The 23,331-nt window shown below is 40.4% G+C and overlaps 1 protein-coding gene across 3 annotated transcripts in view; it reads left to right on the forward strand.

Moving 5' to 3' along the window:
* DAPK1 (death associated protein kinase 1) overlaps positions 1-23,331 on the forward strand; it is a 132,926-nt gene that overhangs the window by 89,037 nt on the left and 20,558 nt on the right. For all 3 annotated transcript variants that reach the window (XM_006263189.3, XM_019478155.1, XM_059724833.1), the window contains 9 exons: positions 11-130; positions 1,889-1,987; positions 2,602-2,700; positions 3,534-3,632; positions 7,983-8,180; positions 9,224-9,421; positions 13,720-13,818; positions 17,697-17,774; positions 21,191-21,413. In XM_006263189.3, coding sequence (XP_006263251.1) covers positions 11-130; positions 1,889-1,987; positions 2,602-2,700; positions 3,534-3,632; positions 7,983-8,180; positions 9,224-9,421; positions 13,720-13,818; positions 17,697-17,774; positions 21,191-21,413 — 1,213 coding nt within the window. The remainder of the gene's footprint in view (positions 1-10; positions 131-1,888; positions 1,988-2,601; positions 2,701-3,533; positions 3,633-7,982; positions 8,181-9,223; positions 9,422-13,719; positions 13,819-17,696; positions 17,775-21,190; positions 21,414-23,331) is intronic.

Below are 23,331 nucleotides of genomic sequence, written 5' to 3' on the forward strand. Positions count from 1 at the left end.
TAATTATCAGGATGAGGAGGATTCATTTGTAATGAAAGCCATTATACATGCCATCAATGATGATAATGTTCCTGGGCTGCAGCATCTTCTGGGATCTCTGGCCAATTATGATGTCAATCAGCCCAACAAGGTAAGGAGTAGGTCTCTGCTGAAGGATAGGGAGATTCAGCATTCTGCTTGTTATGTAGAGGGAGGTGGCCATAACATAAAATGTTAACATTTGAAAATTGCTCAAATGTCTTGCAAGCTACTTTGAATTTTTTTAAAGAATATCATGTTCATTGTTGGATTTTTTTATTTTTATTTTTTCTCAAACTGCTTATGGAGCCTAAAGTATTTTGGCCTTGGAAATGCAAATGAGTATTATTGTTTGCAAAGGCTCAGAACATAAATGAAAAAATCCCTACAATTTACAAATAATATTTTTGTGAGTGCATTAAATTATGATGGAAACTTTGGAGGCAAAATTGGTTCAGGAAGAGGAGCATTAACTTAGTTGGCTTTTTCAAACTGAAAATTTCTTCAGCAGTGTCTGCAATTAACACTCATGCCTCACTGGCAAAGCCTGCAGGTGTGTCAGCTAGTGCACAGGCTCATTTTTACCTTATACACGTAGATCTTGGCCAGAACACGTTCTATGGGTAGAGAAAAGGGACAGTTAACATTCCTGGGGTGGGGTATGGTAGGCCATCTCTCATTATGATTGTATATGTTGAAGTGAAAAAAATGTTTGGAAGAGAAGGGGTATTTTTTTTAGTTCGGATCACATCAAGTTAAAAAACTGGAGTCAAATGGCTGAGATGAAATCTAAATGCTAAAGCTTAGCAAACTGGTAAGGGACAAGATTAAACATGATTTAATTTAAATTAAAACAAAAATATACGATGCAAAAAATATTAACAAGCATCTAATGAAATAGCAATCCAGTATGTTTACAGTTGCTATCCTGGGTATGTGTTGTTGTTCTAGGAATCAGCACTTATTTTTGCCATGAGTTATTAGGGCAGGTGAAGGTACCTGAATATAGAATACTCCCTTTGAATCATCCTCTGGGCATCACTTTTCCTTTGAACAGCCTTTTACAAATTGGGCCCGTAGGGATAATTGACTTGCAGAATTTTGTTTTGTAAGGCTATTAAAAAAGTGAATATCTCATAGCTACAGAGCAGAGGAAAAAGTCTGGCTCGCATAACATTAAATGAACAGCAAAATGTCTTCAGAGATTGTTGTTTAGTTGTTGTTTTTAAAATAGATGAGGCAAAACGGCCTAGACAGCACCAGGAAGACATGGCAGACTTTTCTGGAGTGACCTTGGATACCCAGTTTCCTATTCCAGGCCTCCATTTTCCCCTCAGTAAAATGGAGTGATATTTATCATCTTTGTAAATCATTTCAAGATCAACTTGCAAACTGGGTATTTATTGTTTCATCACCAAAGTATTTTGAATATTTCTAGCTATCAGAGTGTGGTGTTTGTGAATGTTGAGTTATGCAAATCTTCAAACAGGATAGCTAGGGAGGCAGCAGCAATTAAAGTTGCTGAGGTCAGCACCTAAAAAACACCCCCGGCAGAACCCAAATGCATTTGAAAAATAAGGCTGCACTTATTTTACATCCATAAATATGGATCTAGAACCTAATTTTAGAATTCCTGATTTGAAAAGTGTGGTCCATTTGTGCAGGCTATTGCCTGATTTATCTAAATGCGACACTCAGTACGAGGCAGGATTGATGTGCAACAAGGTTCTTTGGACTGAAATAGTGTTAATTTTGCTGTGCGTGTCAAGTACTCTTTTGAAACCCATAAGTCAAAACTGCTCTGTCAGTTTTTCACTATTAAATCCATCAGAAATAAGATATATTTTTGTCTTCAATATTTTATTTCCAGCATGGGACACCTCCATTGCTAATTGCTGCTGGCTGTGGAAACATTCAAATGCTTCAGTTACTCATAAAGCGTGGATCCCGTATTGATGTCCAGGATAAGGTTGGGATTTTTTTGTTGTGTCTAATTATTTTAGTATTCTGTAGTCTCATTACATTTTAACAGGGGATGCACAGGTCAGTCATTGTGAAAGTTCACACTTCTGAGCAGATAAAGGGGAAAATACATTTTTCTACCTCTTATTTAATGACTTTCCCTTAGTAGTAATGATATTTCTCTTATGCTGGTTGCTTTAACTTGCTATATTACTATACTATATTATTATATTATTTCAAAGCTCTTAATCTTTAAGAAGCTGTTTCTTCTTTTAGATGTTGCCTTTTCTAGGTTAGGTTTTCAAAACTATCCTAAGAACACAGTGCCTAACTTTGTTGAATAGATTGCTACAGAAAGATAAATTATATTTTGTTTCAGCTGTCACCAATTGAAATCCAAAGGCTCAGCTGGGGATTTGTTAAAGCATTGTGATGACTTTCACTCAAATAACTTGTATTGCCTGAACTGTTACCTACTTAAATTACTAAGACTTGATTTTTACCTTTCCTATTGACTAAATCACTGTTGTTTTTCTGTGTGTACATATTCATATATGTAGTAAAAATCCTCAAGTATGGTAGTATGCTTATTTTACTTTTATAATAAAATATTTTGGACAGGCTGGATCTAATGCTATATATTGGGCTTCTCGACATGGTCATGTAGAAACTTTGAAATTTCTTCATGAGAAAAAATGTCCTTTGGATGTTAAAGATAAGGTAAGAACAAAGTTCTTCTCATTTGCAACTGTAGGGAAACAGATATTGCCATGGTAGTAGATTTCATCTATGTCATGAATGAAATGCTATCTATTTATCAGTTGACACATAGGATTCTCATAAATAGCCTAGTACTGCTTTCCTTTTAAGTAAAACAATAAATAAAACGTGTATGAGTGAAAAGTATATGTACTTTCCATCCACCTTAATGAAAGTGGTTTAGTTTATCATAAAGAACAGATTTCTTACTGATGCTGAGGATATATATATTTTTAAGTTGCTAGCTAAAGTCCTAATATAATGCAACTTTGTACAAGCTCTCAAGCAAATCTTCTCTCAGATAGGTCTAGCTTACAGAGGCTGGCCTGATTTATTGAAGAAGCTAATTCATTAATGACATTTTCAGTATTATCCTAAGATTTAGCAGTTCATTAATCTACAGATAATTGAACATACATAACAATCCAGGGAGGAAAAAACTATACAAGTCCTCAAAACCACCTTTTCAAATTCCTTGGCTTGGGGGAAGATCAGCTGTAGAGCCTGCTAGATGGGATGACAGTGGAGAGAAGTAGATTCCAGAGGAGGAGGACTTATGCAGAAAATCCATCAGCCACTCCTTTATTTAAAACAAGGCATCTACATCCCAGGAGTTACCACTCACTGCAACTGTGGCATTATGGCATGGAAAGTAATATGTAACACTTTTAAATGCTGAAACTATTGCCCCAAGTTCTACCAGAAACTTGCAGCAAAGCACCCAAACCAGATGTTTGGGTACTTGAGTGAGGCACATGAAAAAAGCCCTGAATGTGCTTCTTCTATAATTTCAGTCTGGAGAGACGGCTCTCCATGTGGCAGCTCGTTATGGTCATGTAGATGTGGTTCAGTATCTCTGCAGTATTGGATCCAACCCAGACTTTCAAGACAAGGTAGGTAATAATCAGTTTTTCATTTTCCTTCAGAAACTTAAAAATTCAACATGAGGACTCTTGAGTTTACCTGGGAGCCTTCTGGCATGTTTGAAATAGAAAGATTGGAATTTGAGTTTTGAATTTCTTACATCCTAATAAATGCAGGCTGTTTAAAAAAAAAGTGCATGGCTGAACAAGTCAAGTTATCTTCATGCTCAAAGAGTACAAGGTACCTTGGACTGTTTCTCAAGCAAAGTGATAGAGAGAAGAGCATATCCTGCCATAAAGTGGTGTAGGGTATGGCTCACTGTCCCCCACCTCTCTCATTTAGCCAATACTTGTAATCCCTCTTATATTGTCTTCGGACTAAATCTTTTCAAAACTATCTTAAATGGATAAATGAAATTAAAATTACTGAACTCGGGTGCTTTCTAAGAAAAATAAGGTCCATGATGTTTCAGCTATTGACCAACGTCCACTGAGAGAGAACAAAAAAGCAGATATTTCATCCAGCAAATCTTAAATCTCACTGTCTCTCAATCCGTGGAAGTTTCTTCCTCCTCCAGACTTCTGGAAGTCTTCCAAAGTACCATCCACACAACAACAATTTGGAGCTATCATAGACATACCAAGGCATGGGCAGGGCAGAAGGTTGAAGTGGCATGAAAACCACTTCTCATGGTTTACCCCTTTTCCTCTTACTGTGGAAAACTTATGTCCCCTGTACTGAGTGGAAATGTTCTAGCACAGGGGTGGGCAAAATACAGCCCGCTGGCCAGATCCATCCCACAAAGCCATTCTGTCTGGCTCGCGGAACCCTTAAAAAATTTAGAAAATTAATATTCGTCTTTGGTTGCTGTCAAAAATTACAAGACCCAGGGGAAGCCTGATGGGCTCCTGCAACAGCAGGGCCCACCCAGCCCCACCCCACCAGCCAGAAGCCCCTGCAGGGGGCAGAAGCCCCTGCCTGGGACCATGTGGCTGCATTCTGCTGGACACTCGGGTAAGGGAGTGGGGAGGGCAGGGAAGGAGCCCGGGGAAAAGCAGCTGTGAGCAGCTGCAGCAGGGAATGCTGGCCCCTTGCCTGCCCCATGGCCAGCACTCCCTGCTGCAGCTGCTCACAGCCCTCATGGGGCTGTCCTGAGCAAACACAGGCAGCCCCGTGCAGGCTGCGAGCAGCTACAGCATGGGGCGCCGGCCATGGGGCAGGTGAGGGACCGCTTTTCCCAGGCTCAGCACCAGCTTGTAACCTGCCTCCGCTGCCAATCTGGGCCCCACGCCAGCTTCAGGCTTGCCAGGCCTTGTTTGCTGCTGCTGCCCACCCAGAGCTCGTGCGCTGGGTGGCCCAGAGGCGGCAGTAGCAAACACAGCCCGGTGCGGCAAGTGGGGCAGCCGCTTTCCTCTACACCAAGCAGCTGCTGCCTCCACGACACAGCCCTGATGGGTAAGCCTGGAGCCGGCGCAGGGCCCAGGCTGGCAGCGGGGACAGGTTACAAGCTGGTGCGGAGTGTGGGAAAAGTGGCCCCACCCCTACCCCGTGGCCAGCGCCCTTTGCAGCAGCTGCTTGCAGCCTGCATAGGGCTGCTTGTGCCTGCTCAAGACAGTACCACGCAGACTGCGAGCGACTGCACCAGGGAGCGTGGGCCACCAGTGAGGGGGGCCATGGAGGGCACTTTTCCCGGCACTCAGCTCCACCTCCTTCCCTGCCGGCAAATGGGGTTGGGGCTGCACGCTGCCCCCCACCTGTACCGTGGAACTGGGGGGGCACTGGGAGTGAGCCGGGTGCATGGGGCCCACACTGGTGTCCCAGGGCTAGCACTGACGGGGCCCAGAGCAGGGTGGCAGGAGCACAGGGGTCCTGGGCAGCAGGGGCTCCATGGAGCCCGGCCAGCTCCCTGCTCTCCCTGCTGGTGCAGCCCAACCCAGCTCCATAGACCCCTGCCAGCCTGCACCCTGCTCTGGGCCCCACCAGTGCTGGCCCCAAGACATTGGGAAATTGGTCCTAAGATGGTGACCTGTCAAGGGGCGGGACTACCCATGTGGCCCTTGACAGCTTGGCAAAACTGGGTGTGCTGCCCTCTGCCTGAAATAATTGCCTGCCCCTGTTCTAGCATGAGCTACAAAATATCTGGTAGGTTCAGGGGAGAAATTATATGTATGGTCTCATTGCCCTGGTGACTCTCTCCAACTTTTTCACCTTTTTTTTTTTTTTTTTTATGTTGATTTTTATAACCCAGTGTTGGTCAACTCATTCAGCCCCAATGCCCAGATCCAGCATGTGGAATCAGTCCACAACCCTGATCTGACACAGAGTGCCATGTCATCTGGCCACGGCGCTCCCCAAAAGTCTGGAAATTCTGGGAGTCATGGCAGGTAACGCTGCTGTTGCTATGCTGCTAAATTTCTGGACCCATGACAAGCCCTGTGGGCTGAATGACTTGCCTCCATGGGCTGTTATAATCCCCATTATAGACCGTTGCACTTAGAATAGTATCTTTTTGTAAAATATTTTAATGTTTCAAAGAAAGCTTAATGAAGCCTCATGGCATTGTTATAAAAGCACAGGATACATTTTAAGGCTGCTTGCAGATGTTTAAAAAAAAAAAAAAAAGAAAGAAAAAAAAATGCACTTTACCAGAAGAAGCAGCATCTTACTTCAACCGGGCTCTGCAGCATCTGTATAGATCATGTGCTTCAGCAGGGCTTTTTGGCACTTTTATATATTAGCTTATTCAATCTGCTGTTAGATAAAAGTGCCTGATCTATACAGATGTCTGGCAAGCCGTGTCCTGGTAATGTGCTGCCTCTTCTGGGCATGCGCTGGGCTTGGCGTGGGATTGCACAGAGTCGAAAATAAAAGCACTGTTCTTGTTGTTGGGTTTTGTTTGTTTTTAACATCTGCAAGCAACCTATCTGTTCAAGAAACTCAGGCTATTAAATCTAGGGGTGTGCAAAACGGGCCATATTTTATTTGGATTCAGCCCGAATCGGGGACAGTGATTCAGTTTGTTAATTTGGATCACCATCCCGATTCAATTAATCTGAATCTGAAGATTTGATGCTGATTCAGAGAATCAGCGATTCAGCTATAGACACGGCTTAAAATGTTTTTTTTCACATGTCTCGAGATGCCAGGCGTGGCTCATGAATGCTGCGATGGTGGGGTGGATGGAACGTCCCACAGGAGTGCGGGGGAGCCCCCCCACATGCTTGGCGGCGAACCAGAAAGTGGACCAGAGGTATTTCCAGTCCACTTCCGGGTCTGCCAGGGAGCGCATGCCCACCCCACCCCCCACGTGCCCCCCTGGCTTGGCGATCGACCATGGGGGGACCCCAGGTGGCCCCTCAGACCCAGGAGGCGCCGGTCGCCAAGCCAGGAGGAGGGAGATTCCCCCTCCCCCCCCCCCACATGCTCCCTGGCAGACCCAGAAGTAAACCAGAATTGCTTCTGGTCCACTTCTGGGTCCACTGCCAAGTGCTCTGGGGACCTCCCCACTCCCCACCCCGTGCTCCTGTGGGACACTTCATCTGCCCCACCGTTTCAAGCATTCATGAGCCGCCAGGTACCTTGAGGTATGTAGAAAAGACATTTTAAAGCTGTGTCTATGTCCGAATCATCAAATTTCTCCAAATCTCTCTGAATCAATTCAGAGGGTCTCTTAATTTGATCTGGAGAGATTAAAGGGTCTCCTGATACAATTCAGATTCAGAGATTTGGCCACCGAATCTCCACTGAATCAAATCAGCGACCGAAGCTTCGCACAGCCCTAATAAAGTCCCCAGTCACTTTGAAAATGTGGATTAACACTCCTAAATCATCAGGTTTAACACCCCTAAGTCAATAATGGTCACTTTTTAACAGTTTAAACCTAGAAATATGATATGCCTCATACCAGAGTTCATATCAGAGCTAGAAAATGGGAGCTCAGTCTCCTGTGTTCGGTTTTCTGTTTCTGCCATGTGATTAATTCTTAATTAAATGAAAAACAGAATAAGGACATGTTTTTAAATGAGAGAACCTAGATAAATGATTAGCTTTGGTTGCTTGGATACAGCTAGGAGGGTGGTTCCAGTATTTGCTGAAAAGTCAGGTACCACTAGAGTACTGCACGTTATACTGAGAAATATTGTTTCCCAGATTCAAGACTGTTAAGTCAAGCTGTTGAGTTAGTTACATTCACTGACACTCATAATGACTTAAACTCACTTTTGATAATGCCAACTTTTTGTATTATAGCAATTCCAAATAATTTCATAAGTCCTAACTTTTTATAGTTATATATTCACCTTAGCCTTAAAATGAAACTCAGAGCATAGGTCCTGCAATATTCTCTCAGCTGTCTTGATTTTACTTACCAATACCGTTAGGAAGAAGAAACTCCCTTGCACTGTGCTGCTTGGCATGGCTACTACCCTGTTGCCAAAGCACTTTGTGAAGCAGGTTGTAATGTGAACATTAAAAATAAAGAAGGGGAGACTCCACTTCTGACTGCATCAGCTAGAGGCTACCATGATATTGTAGAATGCTTGGCAGAGTGTGGAGCTGACCTTGATGCAACAGACAAGGTAAGTCATGGGTGAATGAGTCGCATTTAGTCAAGAATTATGTGCAGTAAGCCTGGGTTTTACAGAACTATTTATACCTCCAAATTACTTTCTATAAAATACTTCATTTTAGTGCTGCAAACCATCATTATTTAAAATTTAAAAACATCTTCTAACATACTAAAGTGAATGTTGATAACTACAGCATTTCCAAATTTGCTGACTGATATCCCTCCCTTCCGCCCCATGATTGTATCTATATTCAGGTAAGCCCATATCATCAACTTTATCTTTCTGTTACCCTTTTATGGCTGATCCTTATTCTTTTTTAAGAAAATAGGTGGAACATTGAGTCTTGAATAGCTTGTTGCAAATTACATTCCTAAAGAAACAGTGGCACTGGATGTATTGCTTTCCTTCAACACCTGCATGTTAGATTTAAGAGAATAAATCACTCCATTGTTTTCCAACTTCTAAACTAAATGTGTTTAAAAACAGCTGTAATCAGTTCAGAATCTTCCCCTTCCCCCCCCACACCTCTCCCATATTTGGCCCTAAAGAATAAATCTTGTTCTTAATGTGGCTGTCATGATGGTTAATACTGTTCATTCTGAAATTGCTGTTACATTTAAACAGTGTAGAGCTCAAAGAGCCACTGCTTACAACTGGAAATGCAGGAAGAAAGTAGTGTGTTTGCTTACAAGAGAGCTAAATGCAATTATTTTTTTTGTCCAGCCATACATTTTCTCTCAGTTTGTTCTGAATATACAATGTTATGCTTCTCTGAAACCACAAATCTAAGCAGATTGTATGGATTCTTTTTTTATGCATTGGCTGCCACCTGTCAGTAAATCCTTAAACTAGTCTGGCGTAGTTTCCATACCCGTTGCAAGGAAACTCTGTTGATTTGTCCTGACATGGGCACGTTGGGTTTTTTTGGTTTGTAATCAGTGAGGCAGGATAATACTGCCACAAAATGAATTATAAGTCTATCAAAAATGGTTTGTATGGTTAAATTAACTTTTTCTTTTTTAAATGATAGACAGTTGTCTTTGTGATTTCAGGATGGGCACATAGCCCTGCATCTTGCAGTGAGAAGATGTCAAATGGAAGTTGTTAAAACTCTCATTAGTCAGGGATGTTTTGTCGATTTCCAAGACAGACATGGAAATACCCCTCTGCATGTGGCCTGCAAAGATGGGAATGTTCCTATTGTGATGGCACTCTGTGAAACAAGTTGTAATTTGGATGTTACTAATAAGGTAAAGAAAGCAGAATCAATATTCAGATTATTTGTTAAATATCTTATCTTTTTTGGATGGCTAAGGTTCTCTTAACTTATAAATGATTACAATAGGAAAAGTCTCTTCTCCCCCTCAAAATAGGCTACCAGGAATTATTTAAAGAACCCCACCTTTATGAAGTTAACCATAACTTCATTGAAGCTGAATTACTTAGCAAGGAAAAAGGACTTGAATCGGTTGTAGCAATAAACTTTTCTTCAGCAGTTACATTAAGGTACATGCCAATATGCTTGTCTAGTAATATGGTCTTACTTCCTCCAGGAAACATTTAGGCAACTAGGAACAGATGGTATTTGTGGCAGTGTAAACAACTAAAGTGTTTTTTTATTATTTATTTAGAGGTGCTGGTCATCAGTTATATATTTTGAATACTGGGAAGGTTCAAATAAGGATGATCTTGCCTCAGCCAGGGAGTTGACCCATAGGACCTCCAGAGGTCCCTCCCAGCTCTACTTTTGTATGATTCCATGAATCATATTGATTTATGTAAAATGAACCCATATTTTAGCTAATAGGTGATTAACCCTGCAGATTCCACTACCAATTGAAAACAAATGCTTTGTTGGAAGGTGAATGGGGGGGGCTTCATATAAATACTGTACAATCAGTTGCAGAAATATTTGGCAAAATATTCACATCTATAATGCTGATTCTAATGTTTTACAGGATGATTGCTAACTAAAAAAAACAACAAACCTAAACCTTTTCTAATGTAAACATTTAAGGGCTTGTTTCTTGGATATCTAAATTAGCATTTTTAAGTCCTTCTTGTTATGATAGTTCTAAGTAGATTGTATGAGTATCTTGTAGATCAGGGTGGGCAAAATGTGGCAAGCAGGCTGGATTTTCTAGTGTATCTGCCACTGCCAGACCACCCTGCTGCCTGGGCACCCCAACCTGTCCACCCCAACCTGCAACTAGAGGTGCCAGGCAGGGTCTCCATGTAGACTGGCTCAGGACCCATGCAGGCAGGGCATACTCAGCTGGACAGGGCTGCAGGCAGGCAGGGAACAGCATCTGGGAATGGGATGGGGAGGTGGGGATGGGGCCAAGATCTTGGAGTCATGACAGCGCAGGGCCAGGGCCCAGGGCAGAGCCACAATCTGCTGTTCTCGCATCCCTGCGACAGGTGCCAGTTCCACAGGCAGGAGCATGCCAGGAGCAGATCACGGCTCTGCCATGGGCCTCAGCTCCGTGCTGTCACCACCGCAAGATCCCGGCCACTCATTCTGCTCCCAGACTCCACTCCCTGCTCACCTGTGGCCCCATCCCATTTGCCTGGTCAAGTGTGCCCTTCCTGCAGGGTTCCTGGGCTGATCTCCATGGCAACTCCGGGATCAGGATCATGGGGTAGTGACAGCATGGGGCTAGGCCCCAGGGCAGTGCCACTTAAGGAGTTTTTGCGGGAAGGGCGTGTGCTCATCCAACCTGCAACAGCTCACCAAAACTTAAGGGGCCGTCCAGCCCAAATAATTGTCCACCCCAGTTGTAGATCTTAACGTTCTGGCTTTCGTTCTAGGAGTCTTTAAAAGAATAATAACCTACTTCAGGAAATTATCCTGTTGCTAGTTTTGAATAGCTTTAATGGAAGCAGTTAGACTCTGCTGCCATACCATGTATGGTGAGTGCATGGTATTTAGCTTTGAATGCCTACTTCTGCATAGGTAGAAGGATATTGTTATGTCATACAGTTTTCATAGACCACCAGCTTTGAAGGAGTTAATCATAGGGGTCATTTGTGGTATTCTGTGAAACATTTTTATTAAAAAAAAAGTAATAATAGCTCTTTTTCTGAAAGCATACATAATCTTGCAATACAATATTAGTAATTAATGTCTCCATTCATTACAAAGCTTCTGACCGTCTGTGCTGCAGAGAGCTATGTAAGAGTGTGGATTTTTGACTTAAAGGCTGGTCTGGCACAGTCTTTATATTAAAAAAAAAACAAAAAAAAAAAACAGTAGCTGCCAAGTAGAAAGCTTATGGTAATAAGTTCTCCATTCCTTATGTTACCGTAAGCCTGATTGATTGGGCAATTACATGCAGAGCCACGGTTGAGAATATGTTTTTGGGAAGGTGAATTAATGCAGCTGAAGACCAGATTAGCACCTCTTTTCATGACTGAGGATCTTGGGCTGCGCTCAGTGTGAAGGGGAATAATAACCAGCCTCTAAGTGTTAAATAGACATGGTACCTTGTCTATGGAAGTCTAAGGTATTTTTGTCCTATCTTTTTTAGTAGACCAGACTCTTTCTCTTGGAAGAGACTTGAGCTGTGTTTGTATATAACATCGTTATTGTGCTGGGTCCTTTTTTAAAAGCAAACTGCTACCAATGTGATTCAGTTAACTCAATTAAGCACACATCTTGGATTCATAAACATAGTACTACCCATACAAGTGCAATAGATGCTGTCTCACATTTTGTTCTGTGATAAGGGACCTTAAAGAGCCTCATATTTATTTGGGTTCTGGGTTTTGAAGGGGTAGAGATCTCTCTCTAAGTAATTATCTTAGCTGTGCTAGAAACTTTGAAGGTCATAATGCTTGGACCTTATTACAAAAATAAGAAAACTTGAATTTACTTACTAAAAGGAAGCGTTTAGAATGAGAGGAGAGAGAAGATGTCATAGGAATAAATGAAAAGAGCACTTACAAGTTCAGAGAAGATAATGACAGATGTGAGTACAGAAGATACAGGAATTGTATCCACTCTGAGGACAGTGTTTTTGCTGTTTGTGGCAATGCCTAGATGGGGTAGATGGAATCCTCACTGTGGGGGGCTTCTGTATGCCCTCTTTGTATGTTTCTCCCAATCAAGGAACCCCCAAACTTGCCCTAATGCCAGAGCTGTCTAAGCTCCCAATCTCTATTTCTCCTTCATGTCTGTTCTCTAGCCCCATCATTCTTCTTTCAGTTGAGGCAATAAGTAATTCAGTGTGAAGTGTTTCTCTACTTCAGTGGGAATTAATGTTTTAGGCAATCATGTCACAGATTAGCCCCTTTCCCAAGTGCCACTCTGATCCCCTTCCCCTGCCTAATCTTCTGCTCTGCTTTCTATTCCCATCCATGTGGTCCCTGCTGCTCTGCTTTCTGTGTCCTGCCCTATCTGTCGCTTTGCTGTCTGTCTTCTCCCAATCTGCCATGTGCGCCACACAGAGGCAGCTTGCACCACTTCTGACAGATGTGTCGCTGGTTGCCTACCTCCGATTTACTGGGGGCATGGCTGGAGTTGAAACCAGGCATTCTTATGCTAGAAGGCATTAACAGTTACTCTAACAGACAATTGCAGAACTACTTGAAACTGTTCTAAACAGACATCTACAGTTTCATGTGTCCCTCCTACCTTCAGTGCCCCAGCTTTCCACATATTCAGTAGCATTCTACCCACTGATATCTACACCGGTCCTTGGAAATTTTGAATTGATCAGATGCGCTATTCAGAATTTGCCAGGATTTTGTAGTCTGGAAGTTGTGTGTCAGGCCTCACAAACCTAATTACATGTAAACAAACAAGGATAGTGAGAAGTCATTCCTGTAATGAAGATGACAAGTATTTCTTGCAACAGCCTCTTTCTACTACTCTAGTAAATTCTACAATTTCTACTGTTAGACCACATCTTCATATTTTGCATGTTCTTCAGCCATCATTCCCTCTTATTCTAGGTTCTGATGCATCTGTCTTTTACATCTGTATCTTGGCATCTTCTTTTGTTCTGTAGTTTTCAAACTTTTCCTCGTCTTCCACTTCCAGCTTCCTTTCTGCATCTTCCTACCTTGTTCTTCAGTACGCCTTGCCCGCCACGTTTCTCCAAAAAATCCTCTCTCTCAATCCAGATCAGTATACTGCTCTTTTGCTTGCAAGGTCCCCGATGCTAAGACATCCTTTCCCTTTGACATTCTTGCCTGTGGATATCGTTTGTCACTCCTGGAAAACAGTCCTGTGCCACTCTATTTTACTGGAAGTTAGAGATCCTCACTTATCACCAGGAATCTTGGGACCTTAGTGCAGTCATGCTACCCCTGACTTATTTTAAGTTTCCTGTTTCTAAGTCCTGAACTCCAATCTTATTTTTTGATTAAATCAGACTTAAAACTATGCAAGAGCAACTCTTCTAAACTCAGTACATTCTTGTCAGTCCTTAATTGTGTAGCACATGTATGTAGTACATCTGTCTAACGAAAAATAAACCTGTCTGAAAATTAGGCTCTCTAACCAGCTTAATAGAAATTTCATTTAATTTTTCTCCTATTATAGTATGGGCGAACGCCTTTACATCTGGCAGCAAATAATGGAATTCTTGATGTTGTGCGGTTCCTCTGTGTCACTGGTGCCAATGTAGAAGCTTTCACTTCTGTAAGTATAATACATTATGTTCTTTACTTGTTTCCTACTACCATAAATAAAACAACTTAAAGCTTCTGTCTCAGAGGAAAAGTGATAGCCTATTATAGTTGTAGTTTGAAACGGTAAAAATTGTTGTAAGACTAGAGTTCACTTTGACTTCGACAAATATTGTCACCAGCCCACACACAGGTGATGCCCAGCCTGATGCATTTTAAATATAAAACAAATTGAGGTGCAGTGCAACTCCCACATCATCTGCAGAACCTTAAAGGAAATTTAGTTGTAGCCTATTTTCAGTAAGTACAGCTGGCCATTTTTCTCAGCATGTCAAGTGCCTGTGTAAACACATTTCAAATCTTTCTTTAGATGCTTTTTTAAAATAGCTTTCATTTTATTTTAGTGAAAATATTTCATGGCGTACATGTGTGGGTGGGTGAATGGATGAGCTAGCATGCAGGTGTACTTGCAAAGCAATTACTGCCTGTCATACTGATCTGCACCGCTGCCTCCCATCAATACTACCACCTCAAGTGCTTTTCATTCTCAGCAATGTTTAGATATGTTCTGTTGACTGGCATGTCCAGAGGAGTGATGAAGAACAAGTAGCCCCCCTCACATATCATTGTCCATATATTAAACAAATACATACTACCTTGTTTACAGAAGAAATACAGCTAAATCACTCTAAATTACCATGTGCCCTATCTGGGATATCCTGTCCAGGAAAAGCTGCACAGTCCATGTACATTAAAAAGTAGTCATTGAAGAGCTATGGACTCCTAAGGAACTTGTTTCCAGTTCATTACTTTGAAATTACACTTGAGATTTCTAAAACTAAAAGAGAATTCTGTCTATCTATAGATATAAAAATTCTTTCACTAGCCAGACACACACACGCTCGCGCGCACGCACACACACACACAAACACACATATATATAAAAAAATAAAAATTGTGTGTCTGTGACTAGTAAACACAGCATTTACTGTATAGTCACTGTTCCCTGCACATGTATTAACTTGTTGGTTTCCTGTCTTGGTGTCTCTTTAACAAAATGGCATAGGGGAGAGAATTATTTAAAGTATAAAATAGGAATTATAAATGATAATAAATTTGCCAGAAGAAGTAGGCTGGTTATACAGGAGACATGTTTGCCAGGATGCTGCATACAATCACTGTTGATAGGATGAGGGAAATGGGGAGCACATGGTGATTTAATGACGTTTCCAGTGTTTTGTTTTCTTGACTGGGGCATTAAACTGGCAGGGGAAATCCTAAGAGTCATTCTCTCTGAAATGCTTATAGTTTGACTCTCCTCTTTCTGGGAGCAGTTTTTCAGTTCATTGGTGCTTAAACATTTTTGGTAGATGTTAGAACCATTTTTTAATTTGAAATTTCAGCTGCAGAAATGTTTTTAGTGATTTAAGAAAACTTTATGCATCTGGAATACACAACTAGCATTTATATTAAAAAAGGTATGTGCATATATGCTAGTTGACAGTTCTTTGCTCCCTCATAATGATTGGTTTTCTGGAATTGTACTACATTTATATTCCCCAAAGTGTTTTTAATTTAACTATGTGCAGATAGCCAGTTAAACTTGTAACTAGCTGTTTACATCAAAAAGAGGTAACTGCATGTAGTCTTCATGCATACGTTAAATGTATATTCATAAAATCAAGCCTTTTTTGCTTAACCACTGCTCGTTCAAAAAAGCCTTCCTTTTTAAAGAGTCTATAAAGATAGCTTGAGTAGGAAAGCTGTTTATTGAAAACCAGTTGTGTATGTGTTGGGTAGGGGGTTCAAATATACGTTGTAGGTGCAAATATAAGTGACACTTTGTACCCAGAAAATACTGTGGTTTTTCAATTTCACATTGGCTATGATAAAATGACAATCCTGTTAGGTATGTTATGCTTGCTTCTCCCTAGAAGTTCTTAACGGGCAGACTGTCTATCCTATTATAATACAGCTGTCTTTCAAAGATCATGACATTCTTCAAAATTCCTGCTTAAAGAATTTTAAACTTTTAAGTGAAGCTACCAGAAATTAAGACAATTTATGATCACAGCTACATCTCAATTCACAAAGTCCAAGTGGATTTTTCATGCAGGGCTTTCTTTCTGGTTTTCCTCTATAAGAAGCATTATGGTTTTCTATTTTGGTGGGTTTGATGAAATTGTAGTACAATGCCATTATTTGTACAGCACATTTTATACCAACAGATGCTTTAGAGCAGGGGTGGCCAACCCACAGTACAAGTGTCCCAAGTAGCATGGGCAGCTTCTCTGTGTGGCACACAGCAAATAGGGTGTGGGGGTAGGCAACACAGCAGCACATTGTCCAGGAGCAGAAAGCAGAGCAGCAGATCAGGCAGGAGAAGGGAATTAGAGTGACACTTGGAGGGCAGGAGGTTAATTTGTGGCATGCCTGCTTGAAAGCTTCTCTTCTCCCCTCTCCCTCCCCCCCCCCCATGCATTGGAGTACTAAGTTGTGAACATCAAACTCCAATTACTTGAGCTGAATATGGCTTTATCACCCTATTAGAGTGGCTTACAGAAACTGCATCTCTAGTTACACATTCTGACAGATAGGATTTGAACCCACTAGACCATCCTTCCTGTCAAATGGAAGACCCATAGGTAATATGGTCAGGGAAGAGAAGAAGGGATGTTGTAAAAAAGTCATGGTCAAGGAAAGGAAATGAGAAATATTGACTTTGCAAATATTTTTGGATAAAATTAAAGCTAATTATTTACCTGAAGAAGAGGTGTTGATTTTAAATTGATTTAATTCCTATTGTCAGGTACGATTTTGCTTTTTTGCTGCCAGTGCTACCTTGCTGGTGTTGAATCTCTAGCATCTTTGTTCAAAGCTAATAGGGTTGTAGTCAACATACCAGATTTTATAGGCAACAGAAAATGTCTCTTAAGTGGACCTTGAATTTTTGCAAGCAAGGACGTTTATTTCACACTTAGGAATGACATTATGAATTGCATAAAACCCTCAGGTGCTTCTTATGACTGTGCAGACTTGGCTTTAAAAACTGAGCAGTAATAAAAACAGAGAAATCTGAAAAACAGACTTAACTTTGCCAGCAGGTTTTTTTGTAAATACAGCACACCTGTCCTCTGTCTACAAAAATAAAAGGGATAAAAATCATTGTAAATGAAAAATTGTTTCACTATCAAAGTACCATGCAGCACAAAGCAGTAGCATTAATGTAGTCCAAAGAGTAAAGGAAGTAAGCATTTTTTGTCAGTTCATTTCATATTAGATTGCTGATCTATGAAGCCTTGGTAATTAATTGTCACAGGTAAAATGCTGAAAACAGTCTTTTTCGCCTCCTTTTTAAGATTGTTGAAGCTTTTAAAATCATAAAGCACATTATTTTTGGTTCTTGAAAATCTTTGTCCAGTAACTAATTCACTGTTGTCCCTTTTTTTTTACCTATTAATAAACATTAATCACTTACTTTTTTTCTTAATAAATATGCTGATGTTTTAAAACATTTAATATCAGGTTTTAGTAGGTGGTGTCTAGAAATGACCGACATCCTATGCTTTTAATTGGATAAGAAGGATAGTATTTAGAGGGGAGTCCTGGCATTGTTCTATGCCTCTGAATCCAAAGCATTTTTTTACTGTAACATCAGGACACCAATTTGCAAAGGGAATTCTATTGTGCATTTTATCTTGTCACTTTTGGATGATTAAACAAAACAGGAATTCCAGTTGGGGGTAATCCCTTGCTGGTTCTTTTCTAATCCACTTGCCTCTGACAACAATTATTCTGTGGTTGCCTTGAGCAGTACTGATCTCCTCTACACATGGTTTTTCACTGCAGACAAAAGAAAAATCCTTTCAGCTAATAACTTATCTTTAACAGGATGGGAAAACAGCAGAAGATCTTGCAAGAACAGAGCAGCATGAACATGTAGCCAGTCTGCTTGCAAGGCTCAAAAAGGTAGGAACTCATGACTGACGCTTTGTATAAATGAGACTTTACTTTGCCCTGTGTCGTTTGTTTGTTCTTAAAATATAGAGGAGCTTTCTAGTCACAGAAACTGAGAAAATGAGGCATTCACAAAATAATCAAAACTAAGTGTTGTAAAAGTTCTCACTCAAGTGCTGTTGCTCTCAGTAGGTGCATCTGCACAAGATGCTGTGTCACCATAGCAACGAGCTAAGGCGATGTAGCATTGGCAGGCACTAACCGTGACGCTGCCGGTACTGCGCAGTAAGGTTGGAAATGACCCATACGCCACCAGGACTGTGCAGTACCGATGAGTACTGTGCAGTGGGGAACACGTGTAGATGTGCCCACTTTTATCTAATTAAGATAATAAATTTCCTCATAATGAAGTGAGATCTCTAATTCCATACAAATTTTAACAAGAATTGCCAAAGAAGATCAGACCACATGTGCCTCTTGGCCTGGACTCCTATCTCTGACAGGTAACAGCTCTAGCTGCTTCCAGGAAAGAAAAGATATTGGCAATTAAGGAATAAACGTGCCTGGAAGGGATGTTTTTCCTACATCATTTTGGTGGTTAACTAATGTTCTGAAGTACGAGGGCATACATCTCCTCATCCAGATATTTTTACTTTCATGTCACATAATTGTAACATGTTCTCATTATTCCTGTAAGTCTTTGGTCCATTTTTAATTCTACTAAACTAAATGATGTCTTGTATTAATGAATTCAAGAGTTTATTTTAATAGAGCATAAAGTATGTTCAGTTCTAAGTTTGTAAAGTAAAACGTTTAAGTCAAGAACTGGCCTTTGTTGATGTATGTAATTTTTTTTTTTTTTTGTCCAAATCTATTTCTAATTGCCATAGTCTAATTGTGGAATAAATCCAAATTTAAACAGTGTAGCTAAGACCTTATTTGCCTTCATTGGACAATGTAGATGATATATAGTAAATAAGGTAGTGATTTGATTTATCGAACAAGATTAAAAATAAATACTGAACAGTTTGTTATGCTCTACATACAGTGCAGTTGGTGCAGGTAGTGAAACAAGGTTGTTCCAGGAAAACGTAGTGTTATTCTGAAATGCATAAGTACAGAAAGACAAGAACTAAGACTAGGGAGCTTTGCTTTTTGGTGACTTGCGATCTCCAGGAAAAGAAGAAAGGGATAGCTAGCTCCTTGTACCCCTATCAACTTATAGAGAAGGGCAAAGTCTGTGTATTTGTTTGCTTCTCTTCAGAAGAAAAGATGGGAGAGATTAGACAAATCTGACAAAGAAGGTTTTTGGATAACTGTAGCCCTTTTATACAATAGCATAGCAGAACTTGGGTCGTTCCATGGGTTACATTCCTGTGATAATTGCTGAGGCTATGTGAAGCAGCCCCTGGGTCACATACAGGTATAGCACACAGTTGTATGCTCCAGTTTGTTGCAGTTTTTGTTTCAGAGGGGTGACACTTCTCCAGTCAGCTATGCTAAACTACCATTGAGCTCCAGCTGAGCAGAAAAGTAGTGCCCTACAGCAAACAGTTGCACAGCTCATCACTTGTTCCACAAACCTGCCGCAAATTAAGCAGATTATTTTGAGGTGGTTTGAAATTAATCTGGTTTTACTGTGTGGATATTTACTGAAAGCTTTCCTTCTATCTCTGAGGAGAGTGCATGTTAATTAATATGTCTATAATCAGACATCCCCTTGCAACAGGCAGTCTGATAAATAGCAACTAACAAACTGAAGTAGTATCAATAAAAGGGGTCTTTATTATCCAAGATGGGTGATAATGCTGAAATATTTGTGCTTTCAGAGCACAGTGCATTTTTCTTTATAGATGATATAAAAATTGGTGGACTGGTCTCATGGTGGTTCAAATAACCTCATCCTAATGGAGAAAATGGGCAGTTGGCATCCCGTGAAATAGGTTTTCTGAACTGCAAATATAGGTCCCCCTCCAATAAGTAGTTATCAGATTGAGAGGGACAGAAATTGGATCTGATAATACTTCTGTTGCTTTTCTCAGCTGAGACACTGCATCTAATTTTAATATCTCTTTCCTTTAGATTTGAATATCTTTTTTTAATTGCTTTACATTTTTTAATGGTGTACACTTTTGTTCAGGCATACGTAAACTGTAACAGTGTACCCATCTTTCCTCCCTCTCCTCCCACCTTCCCAACTGGTGATAAGGGTGGAAGGAAAACCTTCCTTTTTCCCCTGCAGCTTTCTGCTGTCTCTGTCGCAACATCCCTAAAGGGCCACTGTTCAAAGACTGTGCAGCGCCTTGTTCAGTCTTGTGCTCAGCTGTTGGGTTTGGAGTCTTACAAGGGGGGGTTCAAACTGAAGGGAAGAAGAGAGCTGCAGAGCAGCTTTGTCTGGGATGCTCCCTGCTGCCAGCTGGGAAGAAGAGAAGGATAATTAGCAGACCCCAGGGAAGGAATGTTGGTTTCTTCTTTCTGAGCACCTGCACCTCCAAAATTAATCCATTGTACTGATGGTATACCAAAAACTGAGCTTCTGTTAATTGGCATTGGTTTAGTCTTAGAACTGTTAACTCAAATGTTAGTATTGATTTGTAAATCCTAAATTATGTTCTAACTTTTTTAGTTTCCTTTGCTCACATAATACATGAGCAATTTGTAGTGCCAGTCCCTAGAATTTGTTTTGGTACAGCAGGAATAAAATGTAGTGTTTCATCTCCTTGGTTTTTTCCTTGTTTACCAGTTGCCCCCACACTTTAAAGCAGAACGACACAGTGAAATATTGATTTATCGCTTTCCTTGCTAGAAAAAGAATAATGAGAATTATTATATTTTGATAGAAGAAGGTGTTTAAGAACTTGCTTTCATAGTACTTAACATTGTTAATATTGATCAGCAGTATAATCAGAAATACGCAATTTAGAAACTGTTCCAAATCTCCCAATTTTATTGGGAAGAAAATGATTACATGTTTACATTTTTTATTTTATTTGTGATAGAACAAGCCAATTTAATGCTGAACAGATGTATTCTTTTTATTTTTTCCTCTTTTAGGGGTAGTAAATATAATGGGCCTCACGTACTGAACAATGATCACATCTACATGACACAGTACTGTGCAGTGGTTACTATTCATTTATTTAGTACTTGTATAAACGAAGTACTAAATAAATGCGCAGTAACTCAAGTTATTGTGCAGTAGTGCCGGCAAACACCTTTTTGTGACACTACTCTGCAGTAGCTTAATACTACTCCTCAGTAGTGTCACATCATGTTTTTTGCTACGTGGCACTACTGTGCAGTAGTATCAGGTTATTTTGCAGTCAGCCACTAAGACAGATGCATCTATTGTATTTCAAGTCATGCCTAAGCTCAAAATACAAGCCTTGGAATTTTGATTGCAATATTGTTATTCTTTTGAATTTTAGGATACACATAGAGGGCTTTTTATTCAGCAACTTAGACCTACTCAAAACCCACAGCCAAGAATAAAACTTAAGCTGTTTGGGCACTCTGGATCTGGGAAAACTACTCTTGTGGAATCTCTCAAGTGTGGTCTAATAAGGAGCTTTTTTAGAAGACGTAGGCCAAGGCTTTCCTCGACTAACTCGACCAGATTCCCACCATCACCTTTGTCTACCAAACCATCAGGTATTGTTTAAGGCTTCGGATTTTGTAGCATTTCAACATTTTATCTTAATGGAATTTTATCTAGATTTTATGCTTATAACTCTAAATGAAGCAGTGTTAACTTGAACCATAAAAATATAGAATTAATATGCCTGTACAGAAAACCAAAGCAGGAGAATTTTGAATTGATAGCGTAAGATCAATTATGAATCTGAAGTGTAAGATTAACAAAAAAGGACTTCTCTGTCTTACAAACAAATCCAAGAGTACTTGTGATTGGTTGTCAGGTACCTCATCTGATCACCACAAACCTCACATAATGTAAGTAAGTAGTGGTGTTAAATCTCAGCATCCCAGACGATTTTCCAGTTAGGCAAAATGCAGTCACTTGCCTTACGTTTACATTTAGATGGTACTGTGTGCTTCCTATCCTAAACAGTGCACTCTTTCTCAAAAGCACCTGTATTCAGGTAGGAAGTGATAAGAAACCATTTGCAAAAATAGTGTCCTGTAACTGCATGTGATAAAGAAAAATCATTTTTACCCTTCATATCCCAGAAGAAATTTTATAGTGTTAAGAATAACCTCTACCCATTACATGAGCCAGAGGTTCTGGGATCAGATACCTGATATTGTTCGTATTAAACCGAATGGCAAGACATTCGGAACAAAACCAAGATGAGGCTTAGATGCATATATGACCTTATGCATTTGTCACCTAAAAATTGGTCACCTAAATACACATACACTTCCAGATGCATCTACATTATATGGATAAAATTAGCTTATTGCTGAAGTGAAGGTTTCAAAGCAGTATAGGGCAGATAACATATAACTTCTACAAAGTGATTTCCAAGGTGGACTGTAGGACCAAAACTCAAACATAAGCGCTTTTAAGTTGAATTAACTTCATTTGACATGGGACCAAACACTTCTGTCCAAAAGAGAACTACTTGTGCTTTTGATTTAAACATGTGCTTAAGTTTTTTGTTGGATTGGGTCCAGCGTGTTCATCAGGATTAAGCCCTGAAATCCATATTTTGGTGTGTAAGTAGCCTAATTTTTGTAGTGTGGTTGAGCATCTACAGCTCCTGTTGACTACAGTAGGAGCTTGTTTAACTCTGAAAATTAAGCTCTAAGTTTTGAAGTTTAAGAGCAAATCAGTAGTATGAATGCTTCCTACATCCTTCAAACTGAAATTTCTTGTGTTTGTCCTAAGTTGAAAAAGTGGTTGAGAACAAACAAGGAGATGATGAAGACTGAAATGTGAAACCCTGCCCAGGGCCAAGATTGTACAGGTCCAAGTTGGCCTAAGGAATTTCGTTTCTGACTCATGCCAGTGTTTGATCTAAAAAGACCTTCAGTAGTCTTTCTAGGGATGGCCCTAAAGAGTAAATATGGCTACTGTCTCTCAAACAAATGAGATATGACCCAGCAGCTGCAAAGTCATGTTCATCTGCCCTCAAGTCGCTCTTTCTTTCACTCTGAAAAGAAAGAGTTCAAAGAAGTTTGGCATTTTACATGTGCAATAATACAGTCATAAAAGTCATAAATCTGAAATTTATGGTTCTTACAGCAGCTGCAACTCATATTAGGCAAATGTATATTTGACCCCTTTAAAGCAGGAATCGACAACCTTTTTTGCCATTGTAGGCTGCTGCTTGCAACCCAGGCCTGCCACCAGCTTTCTCCTCCACCCCTTACAGCCTCCACAGAGATCAGCAGAGGCTGTAGGGAAGTAGGCACTAGGACCCTGGAGATGCCACCTCTGCTGCCATGGCGGGAGCATGCTGTAATTTCCTGTGCTGCTGAGAGCCAGATGCAGTCTCTTTACAGGCAGAACCAGTCTGTGGGCTGTGGGTTGCCAATCCCTGCCTTATAGGAATATATATTACGGCACAGCATAAAATAAAAAAATCCTCAAGCTTTCAGTAACTGA

The sequence above is a fragment of the Alligator mississippiensis genome, chromosome 3, assembly GCF_030867095.1.
Source record: "Alligator mississippiensis isolate rAllMis1 chromosome 3, rAllMis1, whole genome shotgun sequence".
NCBI lineage: Eukaryota > Metazoa > Chordata > Crocodylia > Alligatoridae > Alligator > Alligator mississippiensis.